The sequence below is a fragment of the Nycticebus coucang genome, chromosome 9 (genome assembly GCF_027406575.1).
Source record: "Nycticebus coucang isolate mNycCou1 chromosome 9, mNycCou1.pri, whole genome shotgun sequence".
NCBI classification, from domain to species: domain Eukaryota; kingdom Metazoa; phylum Chordata; class Mammalia; order Primates; family Lorisidae; genus Nycticebus; species Nycticebus coucang.
In genome coordinates this window covers 5,949,747-5,970,711 of record NC_069788.1, presented here as the reverse complement: position 1 = coordinate 5,970,711, position 20,965 = coordinate 5,949,747, and the positions used below count along the sequence as shown (strand labels likewise).

Below are 20,965 nucleotides of genomic sequence, written 5' to 3'. Positions count from 1 at the left end.
GATTACCTTGCTCATCCTACATGCCACCTCTCACCCAGAGTTCTTCCTCTTTTGCAGAGGTTGGAAAGCTAAAATCTGCATTTTTCAAACCCCTTTGAAGGCAGGGATGTGGATGTAATTTCAGTCCTGTCATGTGGATGGTTTGTGTGAAAGGTAGAAGGCGATGTGAGGAGGCCAGCGTACTGCCTCGCTTGGCCATTTCTCTGCTGGCGAGTAAGACCCTGGAGGTGTGAGATTTTATCCACAGCAGGGACCAGCATTCCTTTTCCAGCTTCCCGGCTGTCAAAGCAGTGGTAGTGGTGGTACCTGCAGCAACATCTCCCATCTGGATTCCTGCTCTGAAGCAAGTTATTGAATTTGCTAGCTCCAGGGGCTTCCCAATGGGTATCTCTCTGGGAATTACTTCTGGAAGCCCAGCCTAGAATCTACTTCTTCACTAGCTAAATGCATGTCAGCTTTTTAAAAGAATATTTATTTATTTATTTAGAGACAGAGTCTCACTTTGTCATCCTTGATAGAGTGTCACGGCATCATAGCTCACAGCAATCCCAAACTCTTGGCCTCTAGAGATCCTCCTGCCTCAGCCTCCCAAGTAGCTGAGACTACAGGCACCCACCACGATGCCCAGCTAGTTTTTCTATTTTTAGTAGAGATGGGGTCTCACTATTGCTCAGGCTGGTCTTGAACTCCTGAGCTCAAGCAATCCACATACGTTGCCCTCTTGAGTGCTAGGATTACAGGCTAGGATTACAAAGCCACCACGCCCAGCTTTGAGTGTCATTATTATTTACATGAATATACTAATGACTAAGAATGAGAAATGAACTTCTCCAAGATCCCCTAAAAGGTCCATTTTAAAAGTTAAATCTGGCTCCAGCAATGCTGCTACCCAGCAGCAAATGAAGTGGAGTTCAGATCACACAGTCGCCTTGTCCACACCGCCTTTCACATACTAATGAAGAAAAAGTGTCAGGCCCTCTGCTCACCTCATCACATAGAAAAGTTTCATTTCACTTGGTCCTAACCGGGCAAAACCTCAAATTACTCTTTAGCACTTGAACTCCAGGAGGACGTCTGGAATGGAGTTGAGAATGGCACCAAGGACAGAGATATCTTATTAAAACCTTCTCTTTTTGAATCAATTCCTTCAATTTCAGAAGCCAGTTAAAGATGAATAACTGGCTAGTTTTTTAAAATGCTAATATAAAAGAAGAAAATTTGAAACAAAATTGCATTTGGTCACTATGAAATTTCCTTTATTCAGGATTTTAAAAGCCTGATTTAACATTCATTATTTCATCCCCAAATCCACTCAGTCGGCCTTTCTTATAAATTACCTTTTTAACGCATGCTTTGTATCAAAGCCACAGAATTATTTCCTTTTGCTCTTTTCTCCTACTGAATCCATATATCCAAAGTGACCATTAACCTGCCATGCCTGAGAAATTTCCAACAACTTAATATCCTTAGTGAAATTTGGGTGGCTTCTATTGGGGGATGGTAGATGTTTGTTATCAAGATGATGATGATGAAATTTTTGACAAAAGAGAGTTTATGTAACTAGCTTTTCCTGGAAAGTATAATGATTCATTTTCCCATTGACACCCTTGCGTAGCTTGACACACATCTTCTGTCATCAAAGAAAAATTGCCAGATGTCACAGATAAGAAGGAAAAATACACTTTAGAACTAGGTGGACTCTGATGAGATTCTAGCTACAACTTTACATAGCAATTTTGGGGAAATCTCTGTTTCTTCATTTGTAAAATAAAAATAATCACAGTTTCTCAGGCTTTTCTGGGAACATTTTGAGGTCACAATGCATATAAAATGCTCCAGATAGTACCTGGTGCCATGGACATCCAGGGAGCTGCTCCTACGACCAAAAGCAAGTCTCTCTGGTTTTCTCACTAAAACGTCTTTGAAGAATATTAAGACAAGTTTATTTCAAGAGCTAGTACATGCATGTCGCTATTATTCTGCCTATTATTAATACTGTTCTTTATAAATAGTCAACCTGCTTTAAACCAGGAATATTTGGCTAACAGTACTCGTAAAATATGACAGCTAACAAAGGAGGACCGCATTTTTCAGAAGTCTCAATATTTCTAACTAATACTAGGTTAAAAAGTAACAAACCAACGCTTAAATGAAATTGGCTACAGGCCTAAATGCCCTAGACTATTTTTTTTTTCCAGTTCAGCACCTGTTTATTTCAGTCACCAGAGCATGGGAGATTACATCTGAAAACTTTGCTTCTGAGCCCAGAATCTAAACTTACTTCACTGATGGTCTTTACGATATTTTTAGATAGGAAATACAAACTGTTCATGAAAGCATTAGATATTCTTATGGTTGTTACTGAAAATGTTTTATGTTTACAAGTGTGACTTGAATTATAAGTGTGTAGGGCTTTAAAAAGCCAAAAGCAGAGGGCCATTGCAGGGAATCATGTCCCATTTTCTATAATGATTATTTATAGATCCTCAAGATTGTGTTTTCATCTATGTGTGCAGAGATACTGGGTTGTTGAGACTGAGCGCTGAATGTGGACGGTTCTGAGAGTTCTGTTGAGACTGAGTGCTGAGGTGGACAGTTCTGAGTGTTCCGTTGAGACTGAGTGCGGACGGTTCTGAGTGTTCCGTTGAGACTGAGTGTTGAGTGTGGACAGTTCTGAGTGTTCCGTTGAGACTGAGTGCGGACGGTTCTGAGTGTTCCGTTGAGACTGAGTGCTGAATGTGGACGGTTCCGAGTGTTCCGTTGAGACTGAGTGCTGAGTGTGGATGGTTCTAAGTGTTCTGTTAGTTTCCAGTTCTGTCCAGGTCCAAGGAATTGATTTGATCTTAGAAGTGGAGGAGGAAGTTACCTTCCAAGCAGTAAATCCTCATGTCCTTTTAGGCTACAACTCACCCAAATCCAGGGAATCCTGACATCCCACAACCACCTTGACTATCTGATTTACCTGTCATCCCCCTTGGCCTATTGTTTCACAACCAGGCTTGTCAGCTGTGGCAGATAAGTAGCAATCAAAGAACAAAACCCGTGGTTGGCATTTGAGCCCAGCCTCAGCAACAGCAAGACTAAAAGTAGAAAAGTTAGGCAAGTATGGTGGCCAGCACCTGTAGTCCCAGCTACTTGAGAGGCTAAGGTGGGAGGATTGCTTAAGTTCAGGAGTTTGAAGTTTCTATGAGCTATGATGCCACAGCACTCTAGCCTGGGACAACAGAGTGAGACTCCATCTTAAAAACAGACAAACAAGCAAATAAAAACCAAAACCAAAACAAAAACCACATGATCATTTCAATTGATTCAGAATAGATTCAATAAAATTAAGTACAACTTAAAGATACAAACCCTCAATAAACGAGGCATAGAAGGAACATACCTCACATTAATAAAAACCATAAACAACAGATATTGCAATCAATGGGGGAAAAGTTGAAAGCATTCTCCATAAGAACTGGAATAAAACAAAGATGTCCATTTGCACCACTACTATTCAACATAGTACTGGCAGATCAAGCTAGAGCAGTTAGGCAAAGGAAGGAAAGAATGAGCATTCACCTTGGAAAAAAGGAGTCAAACTACCTCTGTTTGCAGGTAACACAATCTTATACCTAGAAAACTTTAAAGACTCCTAGATTTGACAAAGGAATTCAGTGAAGCCTCAGGTTACAAAACCAACATATGCAAGTCAGTACACTGCTGTATACCATCAACAACCAAACTAAGAATCAAATCAAGAACTTAATCCCTGGCTTGGTGCCCATAGCACACTGGTTACAGCACCAGTCACATACACCAAGGCTGGCGGGTTCAAACCCATCCCAGGCCAGCTAAACAACAATGAACAACTACAATAAAATATACCTAGGCCTAGTGGCAGGCACCTGTAGTCCCAGCTACTTGAGAGGCTGAGGCAAGAGAATCTCTTAAGCCCAAGAGTTTGAGGTTGCTGTGAGCTGTGATGCTACAGCACTCTATTGAGACTCTCTCTTTAAAAAAAAAAAAAAAATGAACTTAATCCCTTATAAAAGTTTCCAAACCAAACCAACCAACCAAACAAATAAAAACCCTTTTGGAATATAATTAACTAAGTAGGCAAAAGATTCCTACAAGTAGAACTACAAAATACTGATAAAAGAAATTGTAGATGACATAACAAATGGAAAAACATCCCACACTCATGGATTAGAAGAATTAATATTGTGATAATGACCGAACTCCCAAAAGCAGTCCATAAATTCAGTGCAATCCCTATTAAATAGGAGATCCCATTTTTCACAGAATTAGGGAAAAAAAGATCCTACAATTCATATGTAACCAAGAGAAGAACCTGAATGGCCAAAGAAATCCTAAGAAAAAGAATATTCTCAAGGCATCACATTACCCAACTTCAAAGTATACTACAAAGAGACAGTAACCAAAGCAGGATGGCACTGGAATAAAAGCAGACACACAGATTAATGGATTAATGGAAGGGAACAGAAAACCCAGAAATAAAGCCAAATAGCTATAATCAGCTTAGATAAAAGGAACACACAAAAAAATACACTGATAAAATGATGCCCTGTTCAACAAATGGTGCAGGAAAAATTGGGTAGTCACATACAAAAGAATGAAACTGGATCCCTATCTCTCACCATATACAAAAATTAACTCTAGATGATTAAAGACTTAAACATATGACCTGATGCCATAAAAATTCTATAAGAAAATTTAGGAAAAATTCTTCTAGACATTGGCCTAGGCAAAGAATTTATAACTAAGACCCCCACCAAAGCAAATATAATAAAACCAAAAATAAATAAATGAAACTGAAACTAAAAAGCTTCTGCACAGCAAAAGAAACAATCAACAGAGCAAATGGACAACCTACCATACCAGAATGGGAAAAAATATTTGCAAACTATGCATCTAGAAAAGACTAATATCCAGTATATATAAGGAAGTCGAATCAGAAAGTGGGCATGTCAAAGAACAGGCTATTTCAAAGAGCATATGCCAATAGTCAACAAACATAGGAAAAATTCTCAGTATCACTAATCGTTAGGGAAATGCAAATTAAAACCACAATGAGAAACCACCTTACCCCACTTAGAATGGCCATTATTAAAACCCCCCAAAACAATAGATGTTGGGGGCAGATGTGGGGAAAAGGGAACACTTATACACTGTTGGTGGGAATATAAATTAGTACAGCTTCTCTGGGAAATAGTATGAAGATCTCTCAAAGAACTAAAAGTTGATCTACAGTTCTGTCTAGTAATCTCACTGCTGGATATCTACCCAAAAGAAAGTAAGTCATTGGCGGCGCCTGTGGCTCAGTGAGTAGGGCGCCAGCCCCATATGCCAAGGGTGGCGGGTTCAAACCCAGCCCCGGCCACACTGCAACAAAAAAATAGCTGGGCGCTGTGGCGGGTGCCTGTAGTCCCAGCTGCTCGGGAGGCTGAGGCAAGAGAATCGCCTAAGCCCAGGAGGTTACTGTGAGCTGGGTGACGCCATGGCACTCTACCCGAGGGCAGTACAGTGAGACTCTGTCTCTACAAAAAAAAAAAAAAGAAAGAAAGTAAGTCATTGTGGGCGGCGCCTGTGGCTCAGTGAGTAGGGCGCCGGCCCCATATACCGAGGGTGGCGGGTTCAAACCCGGCCCCGGCTGAACTGCAATCAAAAAATAGCTGGGCGTTGTGGCGGGCGCCTGTAGTCCCAGCTACTCGGGAGGCTGAGGCAGGAGAATCGCTTAAGCCCAGGAGTTGGAGGTTGCTGTGAGCTGTGTGAGGCCACGGCACTCTACCGAGGGCGATAAAGTGAAACTCTGTCTCTACAAAAAAAAAAAAAAAAAAAAGAAAGTAAGTCATTGTAACAAAAAGACACCTGATTGCATGTTTATCACAGCACAAGTGACAATCACAAAGATATGGAATCGGCCAAAGTGCCCATTAACTGAGGAATGGTTAGAGAAAGTGATGATGGATGTACACCATTGACTACTGCTCAGCCATAAGAAAGAATGAAATAATGTCTTTTTCAGCAACTTGGATAGAACTGGAGGTCATTATTCCAAGTAAAGAAATGAAGGAATGGATAACCAAATGCCATATTTCTCACTTATGGGAGCTCAGTGAGAGCTAAGCTATGGGTACACAGAGGCATGCAGAGCAGTTCAAGGCACACTGGAGACTCAGAAGGTGGGAGCATAGGAGGAAGGCGAGGGAAGAAAAGCTACCTATTGGGTACAATGTACACTATTAGTATGACAGGTACATTAAAAACCCAGCTGTCACCACTACACAATTCATTCATGTAACCAAAAATACTTGTACCCCTGAATCTATCAAAATAAAGAAAAACTTACTTCTAATGCATTATATGAAAGTGACTTAATTTAGGCCGGGCATGATGGCTCACACCTGTGATCCTAGCATCTTGGGAGGCCGAGATGGGTGGATGATTTGAGCTCAGGAGTGGAGACCAGCCTGAGCAACAGTGAGACCCCACCTCTACTAAAAAGAGAAAAATTAGTCTGGTGTTGTGGCAGGCACCTGGAGTCTCAGCTACTGGAGAAGTTGAGGCAGGAGGATCGTTTGAGGTTGCTATGAGCTAGGATGCCATGGTACTCTACCTTGAGTGACAGAGTGAGATTGTCTCAAAAAAAAAAAAAGTAACTTAATTTAAATAGATGCTGTACATATGATATGACAGTTTATATTCCCTATTTAGAAGCTAATAGGTAATATTTGTGATTAAAAATTTTTTTATAACATACATTATAATATGTAATTATTAAAAAAATGATGATTTTAAAAATCAAGCCCTGGGGAAGGGGAAAGCACATTATTCAGAATTATGGAAGCAAAATACCAGAGGAAATACCCAAAAACGTATGCCTTTGGGGAGTGGGCTTCTAAGGGGAAGTGTGTAGTAGGCAATTGTTGGCATTACCTGACTTTTAAAACATTTTGCCTACTTTTTGACTTAAAAAAGGCAAAAGTAAATTTAAAAGAGTAGAGAAACATAGAGAAGGAAGTTGATATGTGACCTCAGCTTCCAACATAGAGAAGGAAGTTGATTTGTGACCTCAGCTTCCCGGCTCCAATATACTCCCAAAAGAGAGCACAGAGTCCACCTCTTGAGGGCTAACCTCCTTCCCAGATGCCACTCTGCCTTTAGGATGGCAGGTTACCAGTTCTAGGGCAACCTTCTCTGCAGGGGCTGTACTGTATCCTCAGAAGGTGTTTTTATCTATTGTGGAGTCGCAATGATGAGAGCCCGGGAGGAAGGTGAGGGAGGGTCTGGAGTTGGGTGACTGGCATTTCTAGGTAGGAACAAGCAAGGTTAGACATCTCACCGTATGTGAACAGTCCCGTCAAGTGCAGGATTATCCCACGTCTCTCACGACTTTCTCATACCCCCTGGACACTCAGGTAGATTGTGAAAAGCAGACTTTGTGTGCACGTAAGCCGAGAGTCAAGTTTGTTTTAACATACACACACTGAACATTCTGTATTTTTTCTTTTTTTTGAGACAGAGTCTCATTATGTCACCCTCAGTAGAGTGCTCTGGTGTTACAGCTCACAGCAACCTCAAACTCTTGGGCTCAGCTTCCCAAGTAGCTGGGACTCCGGATGCCAGCCACAATGCCTGGCTATTTTTCTATTGCAGTTGTCATTATTGTTCAGCTGGGCCAGGCTGGTTTTGAGCCCGCCAGCCTCAGTGTATGTGGCTGGCACTATAACCACTGTGCTATGGGCGCCGAGCCATTGTGTTTTTCTGCACAGTTTTAAACACTGTGCTTAGTTCGGAACTTTAACAGGTACCGCGTGCACCATTTCAGAAAGGCACATCACCATAGGGAGGCCATTTGCAGAATTCAAATCTCCAGTACAACTGCAGCTTTGAGTCATGGCAAGTCCGATAACACACAGGATCGTGCTTATTTCCTATTTCAAAGTCTGAAGTATAAACGAAGTATGTTGGTGATCCACTAAGTATGTCTTGTTTTTCTTAAATCCAAATTTATTCTGTGCATCTCTCTACTCCATCAGCCTTCTGGTGAAGTCATGCCCAAACATTTACATATCAAACATACAGTTTATCATGAGTTACTTGCAAAGTCTTACTCGCTTTACAGTGAGAGCAGTATGTTGGGTTTTTGAAATCACGCTCATAGATAGGCTACATTATCTGCGAGTTTCTTTCAAGACAGTCAAGGGAATGTTAACAACTCTGTGTTGTATAAGGCAGTAAGTGGGTCAGACAGGGCTGAGTACAGCCATAGTAAGAAGGCCTGGAAGTTTGACCTGGATCCCTGCTGTCGCTGCTTATCATTTTCAGTTTTCAGTCACTTTCTTTTCCCCTTTAGAAATGAGCTTCTCAGATCCACCCTAAGTCTTTGTTTTTTAAGTTCAAAAGTGTCCATGATTTAATACCTAATGCCCACTAGATTCGGCATAGCAAAGCCTTTTCTGGGTATCAATATAATTTTGCGTGGCTCACAGCTCAAAATCCACGTTTCCTGTGGAACCAGCCGGAGCATGGCAGCAGCTTTTCTGCAGGCTTCCTGCTGCAGCCTCTCCTGAGCAGCCCTGACCAGCTACAAGCCCGGTCCCACGTCGTGGTCTGTGGGCCCACGGGCCTCTACGCCAGCGCTGGGGCCTGCTGCACGCTGCATTCCCCACTTTGTACCGCTGATTCACCAACCTAATTAGGCTGGTTAAGGTTCTATAAAGGCAGAAATCTGTTGGAGTTGAGTCTCATTCATTTCTTTCAGAGGAACTTGGGAGGAAGCTCCCGCCAGCTTTTGGAATGGGAACAGAATCTCAAAGGCTTGGCATGAGAAAGAGCTGAAGGCGCCAACCTTCCAGGCCAAAGATTCTAGTCACAAAGAGTCCCAATTCAATTTTTTCCCTTGAGGCAAACTTCAAAGTATGCAGCAATCAAAAAAAACTCACATAATGAAAATAAACGAAAGAAAACGCACTTAGCTGAGACTTGCTGGAAATACATTTCTCCCAGTGTACCTCAATGCTCTGGGCCTCCAGAATAGCCTCATGGTACATAATTACTTGTAAGCAGTACAGAGCAGGTTTTCTGATGCTCACTTACTTTACTCCACTTGTGCTGGTTTTATCAAACAGAATTATGTAGCATTCTACCTGCCAGACACTGTTCTAAGCCCTTTAAAAATGTTAACTTATTTAATCCCTACTATAATCCTGAGAGATAGCCACTTTTATTATTCTTATTTATAGATCTGGAAACATGTAAACACTGTTTCCTATTTTCCTGTGCTGGTGGGTTTTTCTTCTTTGGTTTTGTTTTTGTCCTCACACAAGGTTTTAAGATGATGCATAATGATGTTTTAGAGCCATTTTTTAAAAATTGAAAATAAATCATAAAATGACTAGGGAGCAAAGCAAAACATAATCTCAAAATACAGTGTTTGGAGTCTGGGGTTTTTTCTTTTAAGCGAAATAGGAGCTACGTAAGGAATTCCACAGAAGGGCATAAACGAAAACTTCTTAAAAGATTGGTTTGACCGACAGGCTCCGTTTAGCAGAATAAAACACCACCAGAGGTTTTAGTCTCTTGTTTTTATGTGTTCTTGGCATTGCCTGATTTTTTTCCCCCACTAGTGAACCTCTAGGCTTTTGGGGGTTGGCAAGAGAAGAATGGCACCCTAACAAACTGTGTGAGGGTCTTGTTCACACCCCAGTGCACATATTCAAAACGCAAATGTCCAACCACGGTGACTACTGCAGCGGGGCATTCACACTTTTTGCTTGCACCTATATAGTACCATTTACCCCCAAGCTTTGTGATGTTTTGATTTAATGCATATTCAGTTAGTCAGTTTAAGAAATTATCAAAATTCTTGCAAAGTCTTGAAATTTTGGCTTGTTAAAAATAAGAACTTCCTGCCAGAGCATTTTGAATTTCAAAAAGAAAAATAGATATTAGTTAAATCTTCCCTCATATAATTTATTTAGTGTATTGAAATTCTTACCACCCCTATTTTTGAATTCGAATGCACATGCCATTTAGATTTGGGTTATTGTTAACTATCAATTAGTGGGGAGAGGTGTGGAACTACTCTCCTTTACAGCATTTTTCCATGCCACTGAAATTTTATAGCAGACTGGCTATTAACTGGAATGGCCAGAGAATGTGGAAGTCTGGTTACTGGATAAGGGAAGAGTTAATGAGAACGCTCATTCTGTTAGAACTCTTGGACTTCTTTATAAAATTAATGAGTCCACTTAACAGCCTTAGAAAACACCATGTGTAGTACTAAACATCACTGATGCTTTATTTCAGAGGATGAAGTATTGTAAGGCCTGAGGGTCCTCATTTAGAAGGTCCATTATCATTACACAGAACTGTAGTTAAGAGTACAGAGGGGACAGGAATCAACCTGCATTGCTCCCAGGACCTACCTACTCTGGAATTCTTTTTACTTCTATCTCTGACCTAAGTTTCTTTTCTTTTCTTTGTGGTTTTTGGCCGGGGCTGGGTTTGAACCCGCCACCTCTGGCATATGGGACTGGTGCCCTACTCCTTGAGCCACAGGCGCCGCCCCTAAGTTTCTTTTCTAATCAACAAGATGCACAGGCCCTGGAGCAGCTTTCCAGGATTTAAATTCTAGTTCCACCATTGACTCATGGTATGATGGTGGGAAGGTTAGTTTGCCATTCCTAAATTCCCTCATCAGTAAAATAAACAAGATGGTAGGATCTTAATGCTCACAGCCCGTTAACACTATTGAGTATTGAATATTCATACAAGAGCTCTAAGGAAAATGCCTGTGCCTGGAATCAGCCAGTCTTCAAAGTCTAAGGGCCCAGTTTCAAAACGGTCCTCACTTATGGCAAATTGCGAAACCAGCTTCAGGTTCAATCATTCCCTGGAAGGGCTCACAGCTCACAGAAAGCCATTACACTGACGATTCCTGTTTATTATAGGGAGGGGATACAAATTAAAACCAGTCAGAGGCAGAGACAAATAGAGCCAAATCTAGGAAGGTTCCAGATGCAAAGCTTCCGTCATTCTCAGGATGTTCTGCTCTGCTGGTGGTGACGTGTGACAGTTAAGCATAGAACACTATTAACCTGGACGCTCACCTGAGCTTCAGTGTCCAGAGTTTTTACTGGGCCTTCATTATGTAGGCAAGATGGATCAATTCACCGATTGCCCATGTGGGTTTAACTCAATCTCCAGTCTCTCCTCTTACTCTCCAAGCTCAAGCTGACACCACATGGCCCAAGGGACCCACCATGAGTAACCTTATTACCACGAACTATCAGGCGTAGTCTTGGGGCCCAACATAAATAACAAAGACACTCCTCTCACTTGGGAAATTCTAAGGGTATAAAAGTTACCTTCCAGAAGCTAGGGACTAAGATGAGACCTGTCTGGTCAGGCCTAATTCTTTGGGAACAATGTGGGTTGAGCAGACTGAGGCTCAGATTCACTGCCTGGCTGGAGTTGGTACTCTCCTAATGTTTATGATCATCATTACTATCCACTTTCTTATAAGAGGATCAAAGAAAAATGTTTTCATACTTCGTCTTCAAATTCTATTATGAAAGTGTATGCATATGCAGAAAGTAATATAAAAAGCACCTGTGTACCCCCCACTAGGTCCAGCAATTAATATTTTGCCATACTTATTTCTGATTATCTAGATGTATGTGTACTCACCTATGTGTGCATGTGTAGTGTGTATATTTTCACTGAATTATTTGCAAATAAGTTGTAGCTATCATAACCATTCATCTCTAAAACATTCAGCATGCACTTCCTAAGAATAGCTACAATACCATTATTATAACCTGTTTTATACTCTGTAACCTACTATAACCTGTATTGCATATGATTCTCTAATATGTAATATCAAGATTATATTCTAATTAAAAAGAAAATATGAGTTAATTGAGGGATCTGGGTAGTTGCCAGACTTCTGTTCCCCAGTTACCGGGCTCATCCTGTCTCCCCTCTGGAGGGATTTGGAATGGTTTTATGTTTTTTGCTGCAGTGAGTCTGAACACGGTGACCACCATGCACAGCTCTCTGTGATCGTGTATGCCTCAGGCACGCAGCCCATGGCCCCACACACGTCTGTTTGCACAGCATCTTGAGTGCTCACTGCGTGTGAGGCACAGTGCTGAATGCTTTGTGAGCACAGGCTCAGTTCCCGCTTTGTCACACCACCGACCCTCCCCTGTGTACATTGATCATTAGGAGGAGTTGTCCTGTCACCTGGGCCACTAGAAGTTCCTTGGATTGATAGTCTTCAAATTGTGATCTGTGGATTCAGCTGATAAGCCTAGGAGCAACCTGAAAGGTGAGGTGATGGCCAAGAGAGTTCCTGAAGGTCCCCTCCCACCACCAAGGAATAATTGCTATTGCTTAAAAAAATGGTTCTACAAGTCATTAATCAAATTCAACCCAATCGTTTTACTGGAGAAATGGAAGCATGAAAGAGTGAATTGATTTGCTCAGATATCTAAAACTTGGTTTGGGGAGAAGAACCTACTTTAGAAATATTTGGCTCCTCACCCTTCCCTGACTTACCAACTCCTCCTTAGAGGACTGGGAGAGTCTACACCATCAAATCTCCCCACAGCACGCAACGTGGTTCCTTGTCTGGTTCCTTCCTAGGCCCTTTTTAGTCTGAACTGCACACTTTAACACTTAACTTTGTGCCCTGGAAATTTTTTCCTCTTTTATGTCTTTTAATTTTGTATCCCTAATTCAAGATTAATGTTATTCTGAAAGTCAGGTGAACAATTTGAACTTTTCTTTTCTTTCTTATTTTTTTTTTTTATCAAATCATAGCTGTACATAGTGTAGCTGTACACAATCATAGTGTACATTAATGCAATTATGGGATACAATGTGCTGGTTTTATTCACCATTTGAAATATTTTCATCAAACTGGTTAACATAGCCTTCACCGTATTTATTTTCTTAGTTATTAGGTTAAGACATTTATATTCTACACTTAGTAGATTTAACATGTACCCTTGTAAAATGTACCATAGGTGTGGTCCCACCACTTACCCTCCCTCCACCCATCCTCCCTGCTCCCCTCCCCTCTCCTCCCTCTCCTCTTTTCCCTTCATCTTGGGCTGTAGTTGGGTTATAACTTTCATATGGAAGTGTGGGTGCTTATAAATTAGTTTCATAGTAGGGCTGAGTACATTGGATACTTTTTCTTCCATTCTTGAGATACTTTGCTAAGAAGAATATGTTCCAGCTCCATCCATGTAAACATGAAAGAGGGAAAGTCTCCATCTTTCTTTAAGACTGCATAATATTCTATGATGTTCATATTAAAATGATGGTTAGATGCCATGAAGTAGGTGGCAATGCCTTAACTGTATGAGTGTTGTCAGCCCCAGGGCCTCTTCCATCCTTGTCAAGAGGAGTGCCAACCTTCTCTCCTTTCATACACCACCAATTTGAACTTTTCATTGATCCCACCAAAACACTTCAATAAACATTCACTGAACAATTAGTATGACCTAGGCACCCGCTTAGGGGCTTTGGATGGGAGGATGAATTTCCAGAGGCTCAAATTCTACTTGTGGAAATAGACAAGGCAACAATGTTCTACAGTGGGAATGAAATAAGTACAAACCATAGGTCAAGAAAGGCGCTGTGAGAAAACAAGAGAAAAAGCAGCTCGTGCTGACAGAAATGACGACTGAAGTTCCCATTCATTTCTATGCACTGTGGGGCGCACTGTGGATGAGGATTGTAGATTAACACCAGGCTTTATTCCATCTCAGTTTTGAGGAATTAGCATTCAACCTTGCTGTAAAAACGACCAGACATGGATGTGGCCAAAGTCCTATCTTTCCTTATAGGAAAACAGCCAGAAATTACATCTCTTCTTGGGGTTGTGATTACTTGGTAGCACAAAGTTCAGAACACAGTAGCCACTTAACAGTTGCTTGTTAAATGTGGCTATGGTTCTCTTCCCACAGTGAGTAAAACCAGTTTTTAAAAGTAGCATTCACGGCTCGGCGGCTGTAGTACAGTGGTTACGGCACCAGTCACATGCACCGAGGCTGGCGGGTTTGAACCTGGCCCAGGCCAGCTAAACAACAATGACAACTGCAACAACAAAAAAATAGCTGTGCTTGTGGCAGGCACCTGTAGTCCCAGCTTCTTGGGAGGCTGAGGCAAGAGAGAATCACTTAAGCCCAAGAGTTGGAGGTTGCTGTGAGCTGTGATGCCATGGTACTCTACCAAGGGTGACATAATGAGACTGTCTCAAAAAAAAAAAAAAAAAAGTAAAAGCACTATTCATGATCAGTTTCTCACATTGAATTCCATCAGAGTAAAATCATCTTTTTTGAATCACCTTATTCTGATTTAAATCCCACCATCTGAAGATTCCACACATTTTTCAGGGGAAAAATTAAAAAAAAAAAAAAAGTCAGTGGAGTCTTAGCTCTAAGAATAAAACTAAGTTGGATAATCACTAAGGTCTGTTCTGCTTCCCAACTCTCATGCCACCTTCCTCTCCTCCTTTATTCCCCCAAAACTCTATTTGCAATATTCAAATTTTGTAGGTCATTCGCGTGACAGACGGAGGTTTTCTAATCCAAAAAGTTATCAGTGGAAGAGCCAGGACTAATTACTTCATGGAAGGACAACTAGGCATTAAGTATGCCAAACCCAAACTGTCGCTCTGGGCAGTCAGATGAATAATACTTTAAAACGTTATTCACTGAAGTTAACTTGTTTAGTTTCTTGTGGGTTTGTTTATGGCTAACATCTGTTAGCATCTTTGAGATGTAGGCCTCAAAATGAAATCCTTTAGAGGAACTACATTAAATGTTTATCATGGAAGAGGCTGGGATTCAGTAATAGCTCTTGTAAATGCACATTTATTTGTGATACTATGTAATTAATGTTGGACTCCCCACCAGACTCTACATACTGTAGGAGTGGGAAATTGATCTCACTACTGTACCCCTAGTGTCTTGCAAAATGCCTAGTATTTGATGTTCAATATATTTTTGATGAGCCAGGTGTGGTGGCTCATGCCTGTAATCCCAGCACTCTGGAAGGCCAAGGCTGGAAGATCACTTGAGCTCAGGAGTTCAAGACCAGCTTGAGCAAGAGAGAGATCCTGTCTCTACTAAAAGTAGAAAAATTAAGTGTTGTGTAGTCCCAGCTACTAGGGAGGCTGAGGCAGGAGGACTGCATGAACCCAGAAGTTTGAGGTTGCTGTGAGCTGTGATGAGGCCACGTTGCTCTACGCAGGGCAACAGAGTGAGACTCTGTCCATTGTTGATGAACGGATGACCCTGGAAGACAGATATTGGGGCAATTCTTGAGTACTCCTTGTTTGGCAAAATACACTTGTTAGAGATTAGGATGAATTCACAGAAGTTACACTAGTGAAATTTGCAGAGGGGGAAGAACTGGGGAAAGTGTAGGTTGAGCCACATGAAATCGCTGTCTTTGCAAGTCCAAACAAGAAGAGAAGGGAGACATTTCATATGGTTCAACCTAATGTGACTGTTTTGAAAATTACTCCCATTGCTCAACCATCCAAATTTACAAGACTCATTTAAGCGTATCATAGTTTTAAGAGATGCCTATGTCCCATAACCATAATCTGTGAGGATGGATGAGAAAAAGAGGTGTTTCAAATGGGATATGACAGATATCTTCAGGCATCTGAAGAGCTACTGGAGGAAGAATCAGATTAGTTCCCACGTCCCCGATGCTAGTTGAACTGGAATCAATGTTTGTCAGCTGCAAGAAGACAGTTCTTGCCTCAACAAGAACTTTGTAACTTTCCGAGTTGCCTGGGTGATAATTTCTTCAAAACTGGACATATTCAAAGTCTGAGCAACTGTTTGCTTGTCCTATTGCAAAGGGGAAATCAAAGCCAAAAACAGAGAGAAACTAGAGACCTCAGGAATTCTTGCCTCTGCAGAGTTATGACTTAACTTCAAGGAATTCAGGGAGACCCATTAGCCTAGGTCCAGGTTTATTTATCTCTAAAGGAGTATTTTCTGTTCAGTTGGTAAGTTCTTTATGATCAAGAAAGAAAGGTATTACAGATCAGGGTATTTTTTTCTAGAGAAATGAAGTTGGGACTAGGTTAAATGCTGAGTATACAGGCTCAACAAACATTGCCCAAGAATAGTATCACAACCAACAGAAAGTTGTTCTTAAAGTTGTGATATTAGTATTTTAAAAGGCTTTCGCTAAGTACAAACTAAATGAGATAAAAGATTTCATTTTCGCATTAATTCTAAGGAATAGTTGCCAGAATTTCGGTTCGTATGTTTGGGTGACACTGTCCAGTTAGCTTAACTTGGAGGTGGGATTTAACAATGGTAACGGCCCTGAGCTTGGTTCTTTCTTATCTATTGAAGATCATGGTCAATTCAACAAGCATTTATTGAGTTTCTACTTTGTGCCAGGCCCTACAGGCACAAGGAAGAATAAGACATTGACACCTGCCCCAAGGAGCTAACGTCTCGTCTGCTCCTCATTTTGACTAATAATTTTTTTTTTACGTAAGTATACATTTATTAGATAAAATTATTAGCAAGTACTGCAAAAACAAGTGATACAATCTATTTAGTAAATTCAGTGAAATTCCAGGTCTGTGTCCTTTAGACACGTCCAACCCTTTTTCTTCTCTGCTGCACGTTAGAAGCAGCATTGTCTTGGGCCACACATCAAACACACACACACTAACGAAAGCTGAATAACAACCTTAACCTCTAGCCTCACGAAGGCAGGAATTTTTGTCTGTTTTGTTCACTGTGTCTTATGATAACGCTGGCCAAAGAGACCTCAAACTTCTGCTGAATGAGTAAATAATCACATTGATGTTGCTGAAATATTTAAGTAAGTTACAGACACGTTAGGGGCTCAAGAGTTTGAAAGGAAGAAAGACAACATCCAGGTAAAAGGACGTGCAAGGCAGCTTTCTAACACTGGGTATTAACAACTTTTTCTAAGACTACATCAACCTGTCGCCCATGACATACCTTTTCATAAGATGCTCACTTTACCTATTAATAAAAATTAAACTGGTGCTTAGAGCCAATAAACAAATTGCGGGCCTACATTTTCTGTGTATCTTTTTTGTTGCCCTTCTCTGCAATCTTAAAAATACTCCCTTCCTCCTCTGAAAATTGTTCCTTCACTTTTGAATAATTTACTTTTGAATTTATAAATACCTCAAATTATTATTCACCATATCATTTTCAGCATATTAAACCCTGATCAACCCTTAAAATGTTAAAGAAAGACATTACTCTATTTCCTAATGAATCACTAAACCTTTAAATACAAATATTTTTATAGTCAACCCTGTAAAGCCACCAGATGTTACAAAGTTTTTAAACATGAATTAAAGGGTCTAATTTTAAGAACTTATTTATGAATGGGCAAGATCCTGCCCATTTAATAGAGTTCTCCAAATAAGCAAAAGAAAAGTCTAAAATGAAAGTCCCATAGAGTTTTGAAATTCTGCTGTACAATCCTGTCTTCTTTTTTCAAGAAGTTTGTAGTCAACTGCAGAATTCATTCCAGAAGCCAGCTATCAGCAAACCAGTCATGGCCAAAAATACACAAATAAAAACACTACCACGTCGAAAAGAATGAAGAGCCAAAGATCCAACCAGTAGGAGTGTTTTCGAAGATTGTTTGACCCAGACTGCGGCCGCACATGGAGGTTGGGTTCCTGCCTTCCAGCCTCACGGAGATCATCCTGCCTGGGTACCACTGCCGCGCCCACCTCCAACTCCCTCCAGCAGCAGCGCCTCTTGACTAATATTAATGTCATCGAAACTGCTCAAGGAGGCTCTGGTCTAGGTTTAGCTACTGGCCATGCAAAGAGTGAATTATTAAGACCATGATGAGGATTGCCAAGAAAGAAGGGCATTTTTTAACTTGAAAGACGCCTGTTGGGAGAATGAGGAATCAGTCTCAAATCTGTCTCTTTGACTGATGGAGATCACTGGCTTTTAAAAGAGGGGCTACGTGCATCAGGGCGGGCGGTGGGGGATGAGTCTTGGTGTCAGAAGTCTGCCAGGGAGCCTTCAGAATCTCAGCTCCTGTCCTGAAGAAGGTCCACCATTTCTGGGAAACAACTCTGAAAGGTCAATTAGTTAGTTAAAAGCTTCAGGGTTGTGGTTATCATGCCCTACTGGTCTGAAAATCTAAAACGTGGGAGGAAGAAGATTATAAAAATATATAGGGGTCATTGAAATTTGTTTATAGAGCTGGTTACATTAATACTTCCTGAACATTTATTTTGTACCATTTAACATAACACCCTATAAAGTATGTTACTATTTTTATTTGCACTTACAGATGGGGACACTACAATACAGAGATATTGAGTGAAATATCCATGGCGGTACAATCAGTAACAGTGACAGGACTGACCCCAGGCAGTTTGCTGCTTCTCAGAGCAGTGTGCGTCTTCCTTTTGAGCTGCTCAAGGAGGACTCGCTGACCTGAGTCTGACTGCCCATGACAAACACAAGTGACGCACACGCATCAGAGTGTGCCCACAAGGCCTATTTGTCTTTCTCTAATTCTAATTCAACAGACATTGGTGGAAAATCAGTATTGGAGGCACTGAACTAGGTAATTTTGCAGTGACAATTTCATTCCATTCTAATAGCTTAGATGGGTATTACTTTTATTTTAGAGATGAGAAAAATGACAGGTAGAACTTAAATGACCTGTCTTGGTTCACACAATTAGAAATAAATAGTGCTGGGATTTAAACCCAGGCCTCCCGAGTCTAAGATCTGTGCTTTCGGTGACCTTATGAAAAGAATACAGAGTGGGTGGTGGTTAGTGTATTTACAAAGTTGTGCAGACATCACCACTATTGAATTCTAAAACATTTCTGTCACCTCTACAGAACACTTTGCACCCTGAGCAGCCAAGTCCCTTCCCACCTGCCTCCATCCTCTGGGAGCCACTAATCCCTTTGTCTCTGCAGATCGGCAGATACCAGGTATTTCCTGCAGGGGGCCTCTGTGTGGCTTCTTTTTTCTGAGGTTCACCTGTGCCCTGGCATATGTCAGCATCCCCATCCTTTTTATGGATGAATACCAGCCTGCTGTAAGGACATTCATTCACCTACTTCTCAGTTCATGGGCATCTGAGCTGTTTCCACTTTTTGGCGGTTATGAGTAACGCTGCTATGAACATCTGCGTACAAGTTTTCGTGTGCACACGTATTTTCAGTGGAATCGCTGGTCACACTGTAACTGTTTTAACTCTTTGAGAAGCTGTCAAACTGGCTGCCCATTGGCTATTCCCACCAGCAAAAAATGAAAGCTTCCTTTTCTTCACTTCCTCTCCAATACCTGCTGTTTTCCATTTATTGTTATTAGTATTATTGTCAACCCAGTGGGTATAAAGGGATACCTCGTTATGGTGTTGAGCTGCTTTTTTCCTGTAACTACTAAAAATGTTAAATATCCTTTCATGTCCTTATGGGTTACTGATACACATTTTTGGAGAAATGTCTATTCAAATCTTTTGCCCATTTTAAAGGTGGTTTGTCTTTTTTTTTTTTTTTTAATGCTAAGAGTTCTTTATACAAAGTCTGTGTAAAGCCATAAAGTATGTGTGCAATTTAAAATAGTGTGGAGCTTTACGGCCACTCCACATATTCTGGATTCTACACCCTGGTCAGAATACAGGATTTGAAAATATTTTCAATCCTATGGATGATCTTCATGAAGCTTTTGACTTTGGTGTCATCCAACTTAGCAATTTTTAGTTTCTTCTGCTTTGATGTCCTACCTAAGAAATCACTGCCTGATTCAAAGCCATGAAGATCTACATGTAAATATCATTTAAACCTGGGCTTTCAGAGACTCCATCCCCATGAGGGGGAGGGGGATAATCACAAAGCTCCCTTTTCAGTTTTTTTTTTTTTTTTGTAGAGACAGAGTCTCACTGTACCGCCCTCGGGTAGAGTGCCGTGGCGTCACACGGCTCACAGCAACCTCTAACTCTTGGGCTTACGCGATTCTCTTGCCTCAGCCTCCCGAGCAGCTGGGACTACAGGTGCCCGCCACAACGCCCGGCTATTTTTTGGTTGCAGTTTGGCCGGGGCGGGGATTGAACCCACCACCCTCGGCAGATGGGGCTGGCGCCCTACTCACTGAGCCACAGGCGCCGCCCTCCCTTTTCAGTTTTAAGTGAGTCTAAGTCTGTATCTGGTGGCAGCTCAATTCCCAATGGCCAAGATGTGGAATCAACCCGAGAAACTGTGCAACACCAACCCAGAAATGGATTAACAGGCTGTGGTCTATGTGTACTATGGAATAGCATTCAGCCATTAAAACGATGGAGGCTTTCCATCTTTTGTATTAACTTGGATACAGTAGAACTTCTTAGTAAAGCATCACAGGATGTCGCACTGCTGGTGGGAGCGGAAATAGGTTTGACTTTTTTGTCAGTAGTGCAGACTTTACCTGTACATTCCCTTTGAACTTGACATTCTATTTCTGGGAAATTATTTAGCTGAGCAGATACTAAGCATGCAGAATTGTGTGTACAAGCATGGTATTGCAGCACCACCGGCAGCAACGTCATCAGAAACGATGTGTATCTCCAACTGGCTGAGTAAATTCCAAATACAAGGTATAGTATGATCCTGTCTTTCAGAAATTACACGTGTATCCGTATGTGCGTATGTTCACATGTAAACACACACACATGTATCACACACATACAGTTAAAGAAAACAGAATGCAGGGACCACCTCTGGGCTGTAGGAATGGGGGAAAGAGTTTTGACTTTTAGCTTTGCATATTATTGTAATGTCTGATTAAAAAAAAAAATCCCTTGTGCCACTTTTGTAATTTTAAAATAAGGAAGCCTATACAGTTTACGGTCCACTTCTGGATTAAAAATGAGCCAGCAAGGGTGATGCCTGTGGCTTAGT

At 41.2% G+C, this 20,965-nt stretch overlaps 1 protein-coding gene and 1 non-coding gene across 2 annotated transcripts; both read right to left on the bottom strand.

Annotated features, from left to right (window-relative positions):
* Positions 1-13,334: 13,334 nt before the first annotated feature.
* Positions 13,335-13,459, bottom strand: LOC128595254 (U6atac minor spliceosomal RNA). The gene has a single exon (XR_008382893.1). It is a non-coding gene; the product is annotated as a U6atac minor spliceosomal RNA (small nuclear RNA).
* A 3,537-nt stretch (positions 13,460-16,996) lies between these two features.
* On the bottom strand, positions 16,997-17,830 carry LOC128593913 (uncharacterized protein C4orf3-like). The gene has a single exon (XM_053602297.1). The coding sequence runs from the start codon at positions 17,828-17,830 to the stop codon at positions 17,600-17,602; it is 231 nt and encodes a 76-aa protein (XP_053458272.1). The 3' UTR covers positions 16,997-17,599.
* Between the last annotated feature and the right edge of the window lie 3,135 nt (positions 17,831-20,965).

What these genes read in the sequence shown, in the direction of transcription:
- LOC128593913 (XM_053602297.1), bottom strand. Translation starts at nt 17,830, where the DNA reads ATGACATTAATATTAGTCAAGAGGCGCTGCTGCTGGAGGGAGTTGGAG.